Below are 16,536 nucleotides of genomic sequence, written 5' to 3'. Positions count from 1 at the left end.
AATAGGCTATTATTAAAACATACTGATAAAAATACAGAACAAAATGTGACATTAAGACATATAAAAATTGTGAAACTCATCTAACTCATTTGTCTTTTGGCTTTACAACTTCACAGCCAGCAGTAAAGCTGATTGAATTGCATATATCTCTTTTTTAATATATATTTTGCATTGCAGTTTTTAACTATTTTGAATTAAGTAATGAGGGAAGTTTTTCAAACACTTTCGTGCAAAATGTTTGTGTATGACATTATAGTCAGTCATGTCCCTAATTGCATTACTGTCATGCGTTGTGTTCCTCACGTGTTAGCTGACCTCTCAGTTATCATGATTGGACCACCGACGCCAGCAGACACCAGGACAACATCCTGCGTCCAGAATTCTCTCTCTCTCCTGCATACCTTAAAAGACGCTTTCTAGCATTTGCTTTTGCCTCGTCTCTGGAAAACATCTGAATCATTTTAACCAACCCCAGCTGTCGCCCTGGTGTGGGTGTGTGAGAAAGTGCATGTCTGTGAATGAGAGGAGACTCGAGCGAGGGTGACGTTTAGATTTACAAATAATAATAAAAAAGTAAGGATATTTTGCCTTTTTTTCTTTTTCTATTTTCGTCGGTATGAACGCAGAAACGTGCGTCTCATACTGCGATATGACCTCAATGGATTCATATTATTCGCCATCACCAGGGCAAGGGAGAGTCCAACAGGACAGTCCTTACAGGACGTTCCAGCCGAGCGACTCCAAATACAGTCCCACTTTCCTCCCCGCCAAAGGTCAATCTTACGGGGACAAGCCACCGAGTCCTTTCCACCAAGAGTGTCCGTCACTGGATGATAGCACACCCGAGAGCGCCTACAGCAAGTACCATCTTTTCATGCAGAGACCCACATGCAAAACTCCCCCTGAAGACAGCAAACTGAAGGACGGCGCGCTCATCTCGTGTTATGGTGAGTGGCATCTATGGTAGGCTACATGGTTTGTGTGTTCATTTTTTTGTATGTCCTCGGAAATTGCATAGGCCTACAATTTGGTCCGATTTCCACCTCTGATAATTTCTCCGTGTAACATATACCGGTTGAGGGTAAAAGAAGGCCTTTAACAATCTGAGTAGCCTATAAACTTCAACTTTCGCACATTTGTTATAACATGCACAGCACTCCCCGCAAAAAAAAAAAAAAAAAAAAAAAAAAAAAAAAAAAAACCTTGCCTTAAATGTTAAAATAGCCAGAGTCAAAGTGGTGCTGACCCACACTTTTTGTTTTCAATTTTAATTGTACCACTTTTAAATAAATTATAAAAAAAAGTGTAGTTGAAACTTTGAATATTTAGAATATTTTATTCTGAAAATTATTTATTCAGAAAATTATTTAGTCCGAAAAAAAAACAACAACTTTAAAATGGTAAACTAATATTATCCGCAAAATCTAAAAATCAAAATCAGCGCAAAACTGTCTAGGATTGATTTTTCTTCATGACATCTTTGTATTTATTAAATCGAATTATGTTTTTATTTCGCTAAATAAATGTTAAACATAATTAGGCCCGATTCATTTATTCAGACATGTATAACCTAGGCTATTATTATAAAATAGACTTTGCCTTAGAATGATTTATCGGACCATTATGCTAAACCGTAAGGCTGAAAATTATTCAAATCCACATTCATTCTCGCCTGTTATATGTCACATCCTACATTTTGTCACTCAGATGTTGCAGAAAATTCTGGTGGATTTTACTCCGAAATACTAACAATTCGACTGGTGGTCTCATAAACAATCAAAGTAGAAGTCATGGAAAGATGTTACTAAATGCATACAGTGACTTAAAGACAGATTAGCATCCTCTTCTTACTTACAAACAGTGGCATGAAAATCCATCTTCGTGGCTGTAAATCACGCCTGGGCTATTTACGATGTGTTGACCGCAGACCAGTGAAAACAGACACCGAATGTATCATCAACGTCTTTAATGCTACATTAAGGCAGGCTGTTATTGGCGTCAGAAAAATCCTAATCGATTCATTAAGTTATTTGTATAGTTAATTTAAGCTTTAATTATTTTTTATTTCAGCCTACCATCTCGTATTTTTTCCCCATGCATGTAGTCAGAACAGTCTGTTTATTACGACAATTTAAGACAGTTGAAATTAAATGATTAATATGCTGCTCTGAGTGAGTGAGTAAATAAAAATAGTTAAACAATATGAAATATGGTATCGTGTAGGTCTATTTGTATCTTGTAGCCTATTTGTATTTTTCTGCACAGGAGGTTTCAACTGCTATCAAAAGAATTACACTGATTAATTCTATCGAAAACAATCTTAGCATTCAAACCATTCGGATCTTCGGGAAATCAAGCATCCAGATTATTATTAGAAATGACTAAAACAAAACAAGCAAACAAATCACACACACGCAAAAAGACATAAAACAAATAAAAAACAAATAATATTCTTGTTATTGTACATATGTAGGCTACATACAATGTTTATTATCTTCTGTAGGCTAATAATAATCACATTTAAAGAGACAATAGTAAACTTAGGAGAGGTTGAAACACAATTAACAAATCTTTAAACCCTTATTTGGCATATAGTTCACTGTATTTTGAGGCTATTTAAATAAATCCAGTTATTAAAGTTATTTAAAAAACTGTATATAAAAAATTTATAGAGTGATATTTAGGGGTTATTAGTAAATACAAAAAATGTTGAAAAAAATACTGGATTGTGATATTTTAATACAAGGTTTTCAGAAAATAATGTTTTTAAAATTGTTAGTAATACCAAATTCCTGGGTGTAAGTGGTCATGAGGATATGAGATAATCCCTTTCATGAAGATATTAATGTTAGATGATGCGCTGTACTTAGAGCTTTTTTCCTGTCTGCGGTTTGAGGAGAACGGACACTGTGTGGTTCCCACACCATACTTGGAGAGTATTTGTATTTTGAGCTGTAGATGTCAAGGGGTAAGATCAAGCCTCATGCAAAGTCTGGTTGACCAGTCGGAGAACACTGGAAACTGAGAATGTGGGACAAACTTTTGATCAACACAGAGAGAAGGGAAGATGTACTCTGACTCAAGATAACACTTCTTCAAGTGTGGGTTGTAAACTTTTGATCACACCACCTATATCCAAAATATGATAGGGGGTTAGCTCTTTCCAGCCAATCAGAGCCCTGTAAATATACAGTGACAGTAACAGAGCATGTTTATCATGGGTTGAAACTGTTGAAAACTATAATACACGGCCAAACTTTTTTATTATTATTATTATTTTTTTTTTAAACTTTTTTTAATTGTACATAAGAGCTGACTTGAGTATCAATCTTTTAGTAGTACTGCTTGCAAAGAAGGAATGTCAGGATAAATCCCCAACTAATTCTGTAATCTGACAGTTCTTATGAAATCAGTTCAAAATTTGATACATTTTTGTAAATGGGAAATAATTAATGGATTACCATACCAAAGCATGAAACCTCTCCAAAAACCTGAGTGATTCATGAGTCGCAGCAGTAGGGGGTATATCATTATTCAGAGGCAGATGTGTGGTACGGCCTCCCAGAGATATCATTCATGCTTTCATTCCCCCACCACTGGAGGCCTAAAATGACAAAGCTGACTGGTTTACATAACCTTTCCATACAAAATGACATGTGCAAATAAACCAGCATTCAACAATTGATGAAATATTAAGTTGGCTATTAAACATTTACTGTAGCAAGCTTGATCTGTGGAGCTTGAATCTTAAAGGTTTTACACATTTGATTAATTCTGCACAGTTGTCTGGTATGTCGACTAATTGTGTGGATAACGGTTTTCAGAGGTGTGACAAAATATTTAAAATAAATTAAGCTTTGAGTAAAGGACAATGAAGTTCTTGCTGTTTATCCTTGCTGTATCCCTAAACTATAAGGATACAACATGAAGTCACATTCTTACCTGGTGTATTACATGGCCTACAAGGTAAGAGGCTTTTGGGGTATTTGGAGATGGAATGAAAACAAAGCTTTTTTTTTTTCATGAGTCATTTGCCACATAAAAACAGACGCAATGGCCTACACTATCCAAAATAATTGTAATTTTAACAATAAAAGATTGTAAAAATATAAAAGCCTGTTAACTGGTTTACAGTGACTATCTATAACAGTCGAACAGGACAGTTTATTAAATATTTATATAGCTTTTGGAAATGAAAAAGGTAAGACTTTAGTTTATGGACCAATTCTCACTATTAACTAGTTGATTATTAGCATGCATATAATAATAATTATTATTATTAACATAATGACTGTTTATTAGTACTTATCAAGCACATATTCTGCATGACCACATTTTACATCCCTAAATCTAACCCAGTGTTGGGAAAAGTTTCTTTTAAAAGTAACGCATTACAACATTGCTGACAAGCAGCAGTGTGTGCAGTAAGGCACAGGCACCAAAAGGACCGCCCTCCCACCCACACTCCTGCATCCTCCACCGCTGTCATCTGGCATGCCCTCTGCTCACCCTCAGCCCACTATCATTGCGGTGCGAGCCCCACGGGACAGCCATCCTCCAGCGTCATCGGAGTCTCCCTCACCTCCGCCTCTAGCCTTCGAGGCCTGGACTTCGCCTAGGCCCATTGACCCATCAGCTCCACCATGGCTCACAGCTCCCTCCTCTCATCTGTGGCCCAGCAGTCCATAAGCTCCTCGTGGCTCCCTCATCCCTCGGGCTCCGCCTTGATCTGGCGTCGACCATCCTGCACCTTAGGACTCCTCGTCCTTCCGTCCCTCTGGCTCTGTCAGGCTCCTTCATCCCCTTGGCTCCACCTCAGTCCTCTGTCGCTTTGACTCCTTCCGGGAGGGGGAGGTAATGTCACACCCATGGACTCATAATGTTGTGTTTTCCCTGCATGTGCTCCATTCCCCATGTTCTGTGTGACTCAGTTTCTGTCCCTCCTTGATTGATTAGTTCCCAGGTGTGTCTCCTTAGCCACTCGTTAGCCTGTCTTTATAACCCACGTTCTTTCAGTCTGTGTTTGTTGGGTTTACAAGTCAGTATATGTGTCTTTCTCCTGTGTTCGATGTTGGATTTACCCCTGTGTTGGATTAATAAGGACTAATAAGGAATTATTCTCGACTCCGTGTTCCTTCCGACACAGTATTGTGACACACACATAAATACGTCTAAAAACTGAACTTCAACACCAGACAAAGACAAACTGAACAGACTTTAGCTTAAACAGGGAGGCACAAAGGATAGTTAATAGAGCACAGGTGGACAGAATGGCACAATCAAACACGAGGGAAAATATTTATAAAACTTGCTATTTGTACTGCATTAGACTAACTGAAATCACAACAGTTCTATAACTATTGCTCTTTCGTTTTTTTGATTGCTTCTGTTACCCTCATTTTGCATAAATGATGTGTGATGTTTTTAATTTTACAGGTATTTTATTTTATTTTTATTTTTTTTATTTATTTTTTTTACTGCAGATTTAAGTTAAATCAAAAAAAAAGTAGCCTACTGTAAAAAATTGCTAAAAGATTTAACAGTAAAGTTCTGGAAACTACAGCTGATTTGCTATATAAATATATATATATATATATACATTTACCATTTACCATATACTGTAAAACTATGCTAGATTATACACTCACACAGATGTAAACACACATCTTCTATCTATCTCTATACATATTCAGCAATATGCAAAATAATTTACAGTGCATGCAATGAAGACAATAATATTCCCATCCTTTTCAGGAGCTATTTCAAGTTATAGTGCACATCTGGGAGTGAAGTCTTGGAGACAGAAAGCTGGCACAGTTCTGCAATATATGGGAGTCATGTGTGAGGTCATTTATCAGGAGCTCAGATTTAACGGAAACACTGTCCTGGTTTCCCACAGTATCCACATTCCTGTGCCGCTCGCAAGCATTGATCTTCTCATAGGAACATCTGGAAGTTTTGCTTTGCACAGATACCTGTATCCGCAACATACATAAGTGTCAAAAGTGAACAATCAATTAATTGCTTGAGTTTTTCAGTTAGAGGCCATATTTTTTGGACCAGGTAACTTAGATTAGAACTTTCTTGTTTAAAATTAGAACCTTATTGAAAATAATAGTTCTTTACTGGCATCTACTGTTCCAAAAAGAATCCACAACAATGGATTTAATTGTGAATTTTATTATTTAAAAGTGTTATTAGTGTAACAGAAAGTAAAATGCAAGAAAAGGTTAGGCTGGAGGACTTTTGCAATACCAACATCAGTACTGAAGTAGAACTGTAAAAGATGTGATTTATTCATTATTAGATTTGTTTCCAAATGGATATTTGCTAGTATGACCTTAGGAAAATTTTCATATACATATCGTCACCTGCGGTAGGGATGTGAGCTTGTAGGCAGGAATTTGGTACTAGTTGTGCATTATTGTGTCTCAAGTAGTATAGCATCATGCTAACAAACAGATCTGTAGCTGGAGTTTGCGGGTCATGAATAATTTTGGGGTATAATAAGTCACAGTTCTCATTATTTTGCTATGCTCACGTACATACAGGTGCATCTCAATAAATTAGAATGTGGTAGAAAAGTTAATTTATTTCAGTAATTCAACTCAAATTGTGAAACACGTGCATTAAATAAACTCAACACACACAGACTGAAGTAGTTTAAGTCTTTGGTTCGTTTAATTGTGATGATTTTGGCTCACATTTAACAAAAACCCACTAATTCACTATCTCAACAAATTAGAATATGGTGACATGCCAATCAGCTAATCGACTCAAAACACCTGCAAAGGTTTCCTGAGCCTTCAAAATGGTCTCTCAGTTTGGTTCACTAGGCTACACAATCATGGGGAAGATCTGATCTGATCTGATAGTTGTCCACAAGACAATCATTGACACCCTTCACAAGGACAGTAAGCCACAAACATTCATTGCCGAAGAAGCTGGCTGTTCAGAGAGTGCTGTATCCAAGCATGTTAACAGAAATTTGAGTGGAAGGAAAATATGTGGTAGAAAAAGATGCACAACTAACCGAGAGAACCGCAGCCTTATGAGGATTGTCAAGCAAAATTGATTCAAGAATTTGAGTGAACTTTACAAAGAATGGACTGAGGCTGGAGTCACGGCATCAAGAGCCACCACACACAGATGTGTCAAGGAATTAACTGAACCACAGACAACGTCAGAGTCGTCTCACCTGGGCTAAGGTGAAGAAGAACTGGACTGTTGTCCAGTGGTCCAAAGTCCTCTTTTCAGATGAGAGCAAGTTTTGTATTTCATTTGGAAACCAACGTCCTAGAGTCTGGAGGAAGGGTGGAGAAGCTCATAGCCCAAGTTGCTTGAAGTCCAATTTTAAGATTCTACAGTCTGTGATGATTTGGGGTGCAATGTAACCTGCTGGTGTTGGTCCATTGTGTTTTTTGAACACTTTTTGTCCAGCTTTTTGAAGATGCTGAATTCATTTTCCAGCAGGATTTGGCACCTGCCCAAACTGCCAAAAGCACCAAAAGTTGGTTAAATGACCATGGTATTGAGTACATGTACAGTAAATGAACATACTTTCCCGAAGTTGAATAATTCACTACAATATATATATATATATATATATATATATATATATATATATATATATATATATATATATATATGAAGAGTTCAGATGCAAAAGCCTCTAAATGCCATCTGAAATTTTCATCTAAAATTAGGGTTTTTATCAGGCTCCTATATTTATGTTCAGTTATTTCCCTTTAATAGCCTGGAAAAGGACCTGCACATTGCCATTAAAGTAAAATGACTCAACCTAAGCTTAGGAGCTTGATACAAATACTAATTTTAGATGAAAATTTCAGATGGCATTTAGAGGCTTTTGCATCTGAACTCTTCATATATATATTTTTTTTTTTTTTTTTTTGTCTTAAGAATGATTCTAATTTGTTTAGTTGAGTTGAGATTTGTTGGTTTGACTGTGCATTAATTGTGGTTAAGACTACAAATGTAATTCATTCAAGAGCAGTGAGTGATTTTCTTTCTTGCATTTTCTTGGATTATCATTACAGCAGCTAGTTGCTAAATTAGGCGCGGTCACTTTAAGAGACAATGAAGGCCCTCACATCCGATTTTTTCCTCAACTGTTTAAGGTCACTTAAGACATAACCGACAGCTTTTTCGAACATACTTTCCAAGACGGGTATTTTAAAACATTTTGTATGTATTTGTCAGTACAAGAGCAAAAAGAAGCAAATTCAGTGTTCAAGCGTTTTGAGCCGCCTCTCTCTGCATGAGCCCTGAACACCAGAGCTCCTGAATTGAGCTCTTATACTTTTTTCTGTTTGTTTAAACAACTGTGATTTGTATTTGTTCGTTCAAGTGCAGGAGGAACTTCGAAGAGAACTTTGCCAAGGAGAGCTCGGTTCATTGTTGCTGTCTGTGAGACACGGCTCACAGTGTGCGAACACAGCGGGCGAGTAACCAGCTACTCAGTTGAGCTTTTCGCGACTTGTTTTTGAATGCTTTAAACTCTATTGAATGTTTAAATTGGCAAGTGGCAAGGCTTAAAAACACGTGAAAATGACAAGCTTTCGTGACAACACGTAGCAGTGGCCTGTCAACTGTCCTGAGCGTCTTTTTAGGCTGGTCTCAGCCAGTTGAGATCGCAGGGGCCCCCCCTCAGCCGTGGGCCCCTATAATCATCCCCACCTTTCACCCCACTAGCGACGGATCATGGGATCATGGGTTTAATACCCAAGGAATAGATTAACTTGATGAAATGTATAGCTTGCAATGCAATTCGCTTTGGATAAAAGCACCTGCCAAATGCATAAATGTAATCTAATGTTAAATGGGCAGACTGTCCAAAGGTAACAGGTGATATCCTCATGGAATTGTTGTTGTATTTACAGAGATTCCCTTTCACTAGTGCACCCTTGAGCAATATATTTTATCCAGGGCTACTACTAGGGAACTGGCGCTGAAATAAATGTGTTGTAAGTCACTGTGGCTAAAGGCATCTGCTAAATAACGAGTTACCATTGCGCAATGAAGTTAAGTCAAGGCACTGTTGAATTCTGTTGAAGTGCTGAGGCATTGTGTCAACGAGTGCTGTTATATATCAAGTATAAATGGCCAGGCACAGACTAGTTAATGCAAATGCAGGCTTCTGCAATGTTTCAAATAGCGCATTTTGCAGCTTTTTTAAAAAGAGTATTTGATGAAATGTATATCTCCCAGTCATTAGTTAGATTCTGCATTCTATATACTGTAGCAAGCAAACAATAACACAGAGCAACTCTAAAATCCCCAAGCATTTGGACTGTTTTCAAACCCAGACTATTGCTGTCAATGCATAATGTTAGCCAAAACCAAGGAGCTTTGGCTCTGAAATGGAAAACATGCAATGGCACTGTTTAAAATCTTTGGTGGTACGCAGATTCAGAATAACATGGGCTAAACAGCCAAGGAAAGACAGCAGGGTGGGACTGAAAGTGCTCACCACAGCAATTATGATGAGTTGTCTGCCAAACACAGAGAGATAAAGGCAGTGTGTTATATAAAAAAAAAAGTTATGGCAAAAACTGATACTCTAAACCAGGGATGCTCATACCAAGCACTGCAGGCTAAAGCTGGCCCATGATTACCTTTGATTCTGACCTGCCATGTCATATACACAAGAGCTATGGTAAAACAGGAAAATACATGACACTGATGCATTTCTTCATTTCAAATTTTTTGTTGTTGTTGTTTTGTTTAAAAAAAAAGTGATTTTGCATTGAAATATAGAATAAAAAAAATTCTTGTGACGGAATTGCAATCAAAGACTTTGGACGGTTTTTATAGTATGGTTAAGTTAAAGGGGCTAAGGGGTCATAAAAGGGTCAGTATTGTATTATTATACAATAGTATAATTATAAATGTAGTAACATTATTTTATTTAAATATGCAATATATGCAATTTATAAACATGTATGTGCAGTACATAATGAGTGCATTATATCAAATAATTAAATCGTAGTTTATAATAGTTAAAGATACTTACTTTTTTTTAAAAAGTTCATTATTTCCAGTCAAGCTTAAATTTTGTCAAAGCTCAGCATCCTTAAAATTACATCAATTACAAAATAAGCAAAAACGAGTGGAAAGGGTTCAGACTGGGACTGTAACACACACTGTTGAAACGATCATGGAACTGAGAGCCTCAGTAGAGCATGATTTGAACAGGCATGTCTTGTTTATTTACTTACAATCCTTACAGGTTCGTACTTCCATCGAGATACTGATTCAGTCCTCCAACATGGAGAACATATTTTCAACTAAGGCTTGTTTTACATTAGAGGTGACAACACAACCCTGTTTATGTTGAAATAAAGAATATTTGTATAGGAGCAGATGAGAGGTTTTGTGATTGTTAAATTGTCTCCACACTTCAGAGACTTTATCAACACTGCTTCAAGTAATTAAGATACTCTTCTGTAAGGATGGTAATGGGTTGAGAAACAGGACAACATAAACCCTCTTTCTCCTATATTTTGTGCAAACACTGAATTCACAACTGATTATGTCTATTTCCAGGTAAAGATGGCACTGGATTGACAGAAACAGAGATGCCTCAGTCTGCTGATCCCACAGGTATTGATGGTAGTTACATCAATGTGAAAGACTCCGGGGTCAAAGGTCAGACAGAACGGCCTGTCCCTGAGCTCGGCAGTCCTCTGGACAAGAGTGAGGCTGAGAGCAACAAAGGCAAGAAGAGACGGAACCGCACCACCTTCACCAGCTTTCAGCTCGAGGAGCTGGAGAAGGTTTTCCAGAAGACACATTACCCAGATGTCTATGCTCGAGAACAACTAGCACTCAGGACAGACCTCACAGAAGCAAGGGTTCAGGTAGGCCTGGTTAGCCCATCTTTGTAATAATTTGCTCTGTAGGTGACAATATGCTTTAGATTTATGTACACTTCAGAAGAGCTGCAGTTATTTAGAAATCAATATTGACAGTTATTTTTATTTCTATGTAGCCTCTCAGTTATTACAAAAAGTGTTCTTCAGTTTGTGAAACAGCAGTTTTATCATTCTGACTATTACTATTAAGCATGAACACTTTCATTAATATGTAATATTATAATAATTATCATTCGACAATACTCTCAGTAAATCAGAATGTATTTTCTAGGAGCTCCATTTAATTCTAGCAACTCAGTTTTTCATTTTAAGCACTTTTCCAAAGAATTCTTATAGTTCCTCCCCAAATCAAAGCATAAAGTCTGTAGATTCTGCACTTTTAGGTTCTGCTCTGCGAAGAAAATTGGATAATAGCCTCTGCTGTGCCAGACTCAGATCTCAATTCTCACATCATGAGAGAGAAGTTGGACCCAAATATTCTTTCCAAACTTCTAGCCCCTGTTTAATGTACCTCTCTACACCACAGTGTTTAAGGATGTTAAGAAGAGTTAGGGAGGAAAAAACACACGTTGTCTGCCAGGGGAAGAAAACACAGTTTGAGATGGCATAATCAATTTCCATGAAAAGAGTGAGGCGTTGTCAGGAACCTGGCCATGTTTTGAGGGTGCAGTGCCGTAACTGCATTCATTCTGAGTCCAAACAGAACCAGCTATCACACACACACACGAGTCGAATTACCTCTGCAGGCTGACAACACAGTGCAGACTCTGTTGAGTGACTACAGGGTTTGACCCGTATTTCAAAAAAATACCTACAGACATACGTAATTGAGATGAGCCCCTCCTGCTTTCCTCCCCAGCGCTGTTGTTTAGTGCTGGCTGTTGCTCTGTCCTGCTCGCTCTCTCTATCAGACAGCACTTTTCCCCTCTTTCACACTCTGTAAAAGAGGATGCTTTGGATGATATCATAGTTTTTGTCCTTGGGACATACAGTACTTGGAACATTTTGGAAAGTAATTTGGTATCTTTTTATTTTCTAAACATGCATATTGAGATGCAAGCGCATATGTGTAGCGAGGCAGTCATATAACATGTGCTTATGGCAGCATGAAATGAGATTATGTGTATGTGTGTGTCTGTGGATCCACACAAAAGGTCCACTGCTCCAATCTGTGGTTCTCTGAGAGGTCAGAGGGGGCAGCTCTGGAAAGCCGGGGGCTTAGGCGTCAGGAAATTAAACATGAAATGTAAACAAACTCCAGCCTGAACATTCTCCCCTTTCACTTTCTAACATCCTTATTTCCCTTCAGATTTTGAGATTGAAGAAAAAGGAAGAGCGAAGGAGAAAGACTGCATCTGAGAATGATGAAAGAACAGAAATGCTGTAGACAAACTCAGCGTAACAAGAATTTTTTTTCGCAAAATAATGTTGCGATGTTGCCTTGCAGTTCTGAGAAAAAGACTAAAATACGGGTTATTACCTCAAAATTGCAAAATATACAGTAAATGTGCAATTTTGAGAAATAAACGCAGAATTGCAAAATGTTAACTCAACATATAAACTCAATATTTGCGAGAAATAATGAGGATTGTATAAATTTGCAATTTTGAGAAAAAAATCTTAATTGTGAGATGTTAACTCAAAATCGGAAGATATACAGTATGTTCCCAGTTGCGAGAAATAAAGTCAGAATTGTGAACTTGGAATTCTGAGAAAAAAAGTTTAAATTGCAAGTTGAAAAATTACAAGATATAAATTCTCAACCGCAAGAAATAGTTATAATTTTGCCATAAATCTTTCATTTTCAAAATGTCAGAATCAGAAATTGCAAATGTGAGAAATTTTTTTTATAAACTTGCATTTAAGTGAAAAAGTCAGAATTGCGAGATGTTAACTTAAAATTACAAGATATAATCTCATAATTATGAGAAATAAAGTCAGAATTGTGCAAAAAAAGTTCAGATTTCAAGATATATATATATATATATATATATATATATATAATGGAATTGTGAGAAATAAGTTGGAATTGTGAAAAATTCACAATTACCTTTTTACTTTTTTATTGTGCTGCAGAAAATGGCTTCCATACCTCTACAATGCCTTACAGTCTGCTCATCTGGTTTAGTTTAGCCGTTAAACCAAATGTTTAATGTAAAAAAGATTTACATTGTACAATGTCCTTCAATTCATCTTCAGCACATTTCCACCCTTGTAGAGGAAAGAGGAACAACATAAATACAGAAAGTATATAGATGCTACTCGGGTCATTGATCTTTGGTCATTATCTCTGATTGCTCTAAATTTCGTAGACCAAGGAAAAACAATATAAATGTCCAAAAAAACAGGGATTAAATTACAAAGATTCCCAAAACAGATGACATGATCGTGATGGCACTTGGATGTCAGGAGCAGGCCATGACATTGGGCTGAAAGATCAAATTACTTCATATACAAATGGCTCCTAGAGGAAAACGTAAGCTAATTCAAGCAATATATTTTGTAGCTTAAATAAAGAAAAGTGGAAATGTATTGTATATTTTGTTGCTTTTATGGTTCCCCTTTCTAGTGACCGCAGCGTGCCATAGTCTGTTACCCTGTCTAGGGCTCTTGAGGCTTTTGGAAACTGTAGTGTGACTGGACAGAGAGATACATCCCACAATCCCAGTTTAAGATCAATGGAATGGAGAGATTGCCGCTGACCTTTAAAATAGTCCATGAAAGCATATTCATGCATAAATTGATAACTACTTAAATATGAGATTCATCTTCCATAAATAACATACCAGAGTGTTGAAATCTGTTTGGCCCATTGGTGACTGGAGACCAATTTTTCTAATTCATAAAACATTTTTTTTTTTACATCTCGAGACCTTTTGTTTTACTGACAGTGTGCATGTGGGTTTCATTTGGGTAGAAAAATAGAAACAAACCTTCTCTATCATGGCTGAGGGAGATCATATTGGAAAGGATCATATTGGAAAAACAAACATCTGTTCCATAAATGAATGGAATCTCTCATCTGAACACAATAGATGCGTGTCTGTTTGAGTCAATAATGAGTAAGTAAATAATGAATGAGATGATGTAAATGTCAGAAAATGCCTTTATTCAACTGAAATGTAGAAGAATACTGAACTCCAATTGTTTGTGTTTTGTCCTCTATTGCTTTATTATCAACATATTTGACGGTGTTAAATTTATACTGATATAAAGTAAGTCATGCATATATATAAGGTCGAAAAAATCTGACTGAATTTACATATTTACTCATTATTTTACCTGTAATAAATTCTGCAAAGTTAAAGTGCCCCTATTATGGGTAATGAAAGGTTCGTATTTTAGTATTGGGAGCCCCAATACATGCAAGCAACGACCAAAAACACTTTCATTGTTTTATAATATGCATTTATATTTACCTTAATTGCTGAACAACTCCCAAACGATTCGTTCAACAATTTTTCCATCTTTTTTCCAATCCCCTCCTTTGCGTGATTCTAATCTGCGGCGATTGGTCGATTAACATGCTTCAGACATACGCATGTTAATATATTTATATTTCTGGATTTTAGTCATTTAATGTAACAAGCAAGAGCAGAAACATTTTCTTCCTTATTTGTCCTATTGTACAGAGCTTTGGGGCAACCGTTATGAAACAAAAATATATTGCAGTATATTGGAAAATATCATATATTCTTATATATTGATATATATTGATAGCGGCAATCATTTGTATATTTTGCAATATATTATATAATATATCTATCATCAATATATTATTTAATGTATTCAAATATATATTATTTTAGAAAATAAAAAGGGAAAATAATATATAACAATATATCACAATATATTTTAAGAAATATATTGGTAAATATATTTTCCTTTCGTAAGGGAATACTTATAAAACCACCCTAAAGACGATATGCACTATGCAGAAAAAGGCAATGAGAATAGTTTGCAATTTTGGCTAACATGCTCATACAAATGAATTATTTTTAAAATTACAAACAATTAAAATTTAAAGACATAGTGGATCTTAAGACCACACACATTATGTACAAAGCTAAAAACAAAGTACTTCCTAATAATATTCAAAAATGGTTTAAGGAAAGAGATAGTAGATATAATTTAAGAAGGAGAGGAAATCTCTCTCAATCAATGACACGTACTTCACTCAAAAGCATGTGCATATCTGTCAACGGGGTGAGGCTGTGGAATAATTTACCTGTAAAAATTAAAGCAAGCAAACATATTGTTCAATTCAAAAGAAGATTTAAAATGTCTATATTAGAAAAGTATATAAATTAAGGTGGACATGGGACAAATGTCTCATTTCCTCTTCAAGAGGTTGATTTGAATTACCATACAGTCTGTTTCTTGCCATTATGCATATATTTAAAAAAAAAAAATTCATATTATATTGTGTGATTTATTTTCAGATAAATGTACTTCAAATGATTAAGTTTTTTCTCAATAAGGATAAAGATATCTTGCAAGAGTAAACAGTAGCCGTTTCAAAGCTAGATTTGTAAAAGGGGAAGGCAAATATAAGTTACCTTCTTCCTTCTCCTTTCTTGTTTTTTTCCCTCTCTTTTGAACATGCTGAGACTTTTAATTTTATTATTTTCTGTTAAAATATGTTTTGTTACTAATGATCATGTTCTGAAGAAGAAAAATAAAAAAGGATAAATTTATTCATTCATTCATTCATTATATCCAGTAAAAGTTTTGAAAATAATTTATAATATATATATATATATATATATATATATATATATATATATATATATATATATATATATATATATATATATATATATTAATTACCTTTACTTACAAATCATAATATATAGAAGCTTATGTCTAAGGTCTGAGAGCACTCAGTGGTTTGGGGTTGTTGGTTTGTGTTACAGCGCACTAACAGCAGATCAGAACTGGCCTCATTGTGATTGATGAGGTGGACCTGCTCCAGACATAAGCAAGACAGAGGAACAGCTATCAAAGAGCAGAGCTCCAACCTGTGCTGGCAGGGGAGAGTTCAAATCCATACATAAATAGCGCAGTGTGGACAGCACATTAAAGACGTCATCTAAAGAGCCGTGGCATGGCTTTCATGTACCTTAGGATTTATGGCTTTGCATGTGCTCAGTTTTTCACTACAAGTCACTTTGGGAGAATCCAGTTTTCAGTAGATAGGCTTTAGTAATAATGTGCACCATTATAAGCCGCATCAGTAATTCATTACCAAAATAGAAACAGCATGAAGTTTATACAATCGAATACACAGTGTATTCCCTCCAAATCTTGGGCTTTTGCAGACAGATATTTCCAATAATCAGATATTTGGCCTTTTTCCTGCAGGTGTGGTTTCAGAATCGCCGGGCCAAATGGAGAAAAAGAGAACGCTTTGGTCAGATGCAGCAGGTTCGAACACACTTCTCAACAGCATATGAGCTTCCTCTTCTTACACGACCAGAAAACTATGCACAGGTAAAAGGAAAATCTGCATTAACGGTCATACATTTCGATCTATATACAAATATAATTGATTAAATTTAAAAACTGCGTTATCATAAAATGTATGTGTTTAATGTTTAACTAATAAAATTATGTGACGTGCAGCCGAATCACAGCCATG

General features: G+C 36.0%; 1 protein-coding gene across 4 annotated transcripts in view; it reads left to right on the top strand.

Moving 5' to 3' along the window:
* The first annotated feature begins 361 nt into the window (after positions 1–361).
* The window catches only part of LOC127977209 (homeobox protein aristaless-like 4), a 539,817-nt gene continuing 523,642 nt past the window's right edge, over positions 362–16,536 (top strand). For all 4 annotated transcript variants that reach the window (XR_008158157.1, XR_008158159.1, XR_008158158.1 and 1 more), the window contains exons 1-3: positions 362–947; positions 10,567–10,880; positions 16,260–16,388. Coding sequence is in view for 1 of the 4 variants with exons in the window: in XM_052581938.1 (XP_052437898.1) it covers positions 617–947; positions 10,567–10,880; positions 16,260–16,388 (774 nt within the window). In the remaining 3 variants the exon portion in view is untranslated. The remainder of the gene's footprint in view (positions 948–10,566; positions 10,881–16,259; positions 16,389–16,536) is intronic.

Source organism: Carassius gibelio, chromosome B18 (assembly GCF_023724105.1).
Source record: "Carassius gibelio isolate Cgi1373 ecotype wild population from Czech Republic chromosome B18, carGib1.2-hapl.c, whole genome shotgun sequence".
NCBI classification, from domain to species: domain Eukaryota; kingdom Metazoa; phylum Chordata; class Actinopteri; order Cypriniformes; family Cyprinidae; genus Carassius; species Carassius gibelio.
Note: the sequence above shows the minus strand (reverse complement) of the source record. Positions and strands in the feature narration are given on the sequence as shown.